Source organism: Prionailurus viverrinus, chromosome B3 (assembly GCF_022837055.1).
Source record: "Prionailurus viverrinus isolate Anna chromosome B3, UM_Priviv_1.0, whole genome shotgun sequence".
NCBI classification, from domain to species: Eukaryota; Metazoa; Chordata; class Mammalia; order Carnivora; family Felidae; genus Prionailurus; species Prionailurus viverrinus.
The window spans coordinates 65,406,563-65,410,090 of record NC_062566.1 but is presented as its reverse complement, the minus strand read 5'-3'; the positions used below and the strand labels follow the sequence as shown (position 1 = coordinate 65,410,090).

The 3,528-nt window shown below is 38.1% G+C and overlaps 1 protein-coding gene across 1 annotated transcript; it reads right to left on the bottom strand.

Annotated features, from left to right (window-relative positions):
- LOC125168354 (olfactory receptor 4F3/4F16/4F29-like) lies at positions 1–939 on the bottom strand. Its single transcript, XM_047863417.1, has one exon. It carries the CDS (start codon positions 937–939, stop codon positions 1–3), a length of 939 nt encoding a protein of 312 aa, XP_047719373.1.
- Positions 940–3,528: the final 2,589 nt, after the last annotated feature.

Sequence of the window (3,528 nt, the reverse complement as noted above, 5' to 3'; positions counted from 1 at the left end):
TTAAGAGATCTTCCTGTAATTCACTAGCTGTCTGCATACTCTCCTCATTGCCACCTGCATCTCTTGGTTCCTGAATGTATAGATGACCGGATTTAGGAAAGGAGTGAGAATAGCATCAAAGATGGCCAGAAACTTATCCAGGTGTATGGAGGGAGATGGCCACGTATAAAAAAAAATCAAAGGACCAAAGAACAAGAATACCACAGTGATGTGAGCTGACAGTGTGGACAGAGCCTTGGATGAACCAGCTGAAGAGTGTTTCTGAACAGCAAGAATGATGATGATGTAGGAAATGATCAGTATGAGGAAGGAGCCAACAGAGATGAATCCACTGTTGGCTGTGACCATAAACTCTAGTTGGTCGGTGTCCGTGCAGGCAAGTTTGATGAACCGAGGAAGGTCACAGTAAAAGCTGTCCAACACATTAGGACCACAGAAGGGTAAGTTTACCACAAATGCCAGTTGAACCATGGAGTGGATGAGGCCAGTCATCCAGGCAGCCACTAAAAAGAAGAGGCACATTCTTGGGCTCATGATGCTCAGATAGTGGAGAGGCTTACATATGGCAACATATCTGTCAAAGGCCATGGCGATAAGCAGCACCATCTCCACACCACCAATGACGTGGATAAAGAAGATTTGAGCGATGCAGCCACCAAAGGAGATGACTTTACGCTTTCTAAAAAGATCATAAATCATCTTGGGAGAAGTGACAGAAGAAACTCCCAGGTCAACGAAGGAGAGGTTGGCCAGCAGAAAGTACATGGGGGAGTGTAAGTGAGGGTCAGAGGTCACAGTGAGCATAATGAGGGAGTTTCCCATCATGCTTGCCACATAAAACGTGGAGGAGAACACAAAGAGGAGAAGTTGGATCTCCCAGGAATCGGTGAGTCCCAGGAACACAAACTCTGACACCACAGAGTGATTCGTTCCATCCATTGGCGTTGTTGGCACAGCTACCTGAAGAAGGACAATAGGAGAAAATGTAAATGATGATAATTATGTTAATATATTAGGAGAGATGGCCACAATTATGAAAGACTGTTTCTACTTTAGCATTAGAACTGACCTAATATGTTCATGGCCTCTCGAATGTGATTACCCAGAAAAATCAGTGACTGTCATGTGGGGCTGCTCTCTACCACCAAGTTGTCTCTGCATTTGATACTCTCTGCTTCCTCCCATGGTTGGTGCTGCAATTACTCATGAGATATAAGATAGTCAACATGAGCCAAAGCTTTTGATTTTGGGTCCCAAACTAATACAATCTAGCCCCAGTCACACTGTGGGCCCTTCCAAGTCTGTAAAACTTCATCTGACACACAGACCCTTCTTCTCTTCCATCCCAGTCCCCACCTCTGGGAATATATTCATCTTTAATGTTACTGAAATGTTAACCACATCCACAGAATCTTGCTTTATTAGTAGTATCACTTAGTTTACTGTCCCTTGTTTATAGTGAACTGAGAACAATCCTAATTCACCCATTCAACTATGAGCTTCTTGAAAGAAGGAATTATGACTTATTCATAGTTGGACTTCCTGAAGCAGTGGAAAATGTCCGCCGAGTGGGGCTGGTCTATGAACTGTATGTTATCAATTAATATCATATTCCAAAATTTTTGAGTATTTAGAAATTTCTCTAGATATTTGATATTAGAGTGATACCCAAGTTTCTAATTGTGTATTTTATAAAAGTGTTAGTCCATTAAAGAAAAAAATTGAGGGGCGCCTGGCTGGTACATTCAGAGGAGCATGTGATTCTTGATCTCATGACCCTGAGATTATTGGGTGTAGAGATTACTTAAATAAATATTTTTTATAGAAAAAAAGATAAAAGTTTAAACTTCAACACAAGTAATTCAAGCAACACTGCCTTAGTATACTTTATACTTGATGTGAAAAGCTTAAAACTATGAAATGGATCCTAATGTAATGGAAATGATTTTATGAAATCTCTAAAAAACTAATTACATTATAGTATAACTATTTTATTTAGAGATACAGCATGTCTTAGTAGAAAGAATGTGGGTTTTGGATTTTGATTTCGAAAATTTATACAAATGTTCAACAACTGGGGGCACCTGGGTGCTCAGTTTAGGAGTTCAACTCATGATTTCAACTCAAGTCATTATCCCAGGGTAATGGGATCGAGCCCTGCAATGGACTCCATGCTCTCTCTCTGTCTCCCTCTCTCAAGCCCTCTGCCCCTCTCCCCTGCTCGCACTCTCTCAAAAAAAAAAAACAAAAACGAAAAAAAACAAACAAAAAAAAACATGCTCACGACTAATAGGTTGATCTTGGGCAAGTTACTTAAAGTCTTTGAGCTTCAGTATTCATTTATGAAACAGCAATTAGTAAAATAATTAATGTATCTTAATCATATGGCTATGTTAAGTATTCAGCAATGCTAAGTTTACTTCTCTTTATTTCACTTGCCCATAACAGCACTCAACGAATGCCTGAGACATGATGAATGAATGAATGAATGAATGAATGAATGAGAAAATAAAATACTGTTGACCAATAGGGAGCATCAAACTTCCATATCATAAAATATATTATATTTCAATAATTAATTATTAATATAGTAATCACATTCTCTTAGTGGCAAAAAATAAACTATCTTATACAAATGCAGTTGATTTGCTCTCAAAGAACACTGTTTCTTAATAGTACTTACCATGAAGGTAAATTATTATTTGTTTAATTTATCCTTCCAAACTGGGCTGCAAGCCCCATGAAGTTATGGATCACATCTGTCTTATTCAACCCAAGGTATGAAAAATTCAGAATCACTCCAGATACATAACAAAGGCAAATAAATATTTGCTGAAAGGGTGAATAAAATGTACTTGTTTGGGTTAGAGACTGACCGTAAGAGTAAAGAAAGAAATTCAGGAAAGTGAAAATTTTGTCTGAAGAAAAAAAACAAAGTAGGAATATACCTAAAAGGAAACATTCAGTGAAGTCAAAGAGACTGAAACCAGTGAAGTCAACTTTGGGACATACTGATAAAGTGAATATTTCCAATTTAGGAAAGTCTCTAGTCATTATAGATCAGAAAATAAATACCCCAATATGTTAAATTACTTGACCAAAACCATAAATTTACTTAGTGTTAGAGCCTGTATTAGAACCTAGGTCTACTGACTCCAAGATCACCCCTTTTTCCAATTCCCTGCTTTCTTTCATTTATCTGTGACTTACTGAGGATACAGCCTGAGCAAAAACATGTGGCAGGGTGATGGTAGATATTGTTGGAGGAAAGATGACCCCTTCGTAGCTGATGACTTCCCTTTATTGTCGTGCTGGTAAGTGGTACCTCAGTCTCCATGATTAATCATCCCTGACAACTGTCTATCAACAAATTAATGTACCTCAGTGTCTTGGAAAGCTTGGCTGTTTTCTAATGCATTTGTTCTTATTCTAATTGTTCAGGCAAATACTCTTACTTGAAACAAATGTTTTTTGGATGAACTCATGATATAAAAAGCTAGTTTAACCTGTTCCACTCAACCGTTTGTT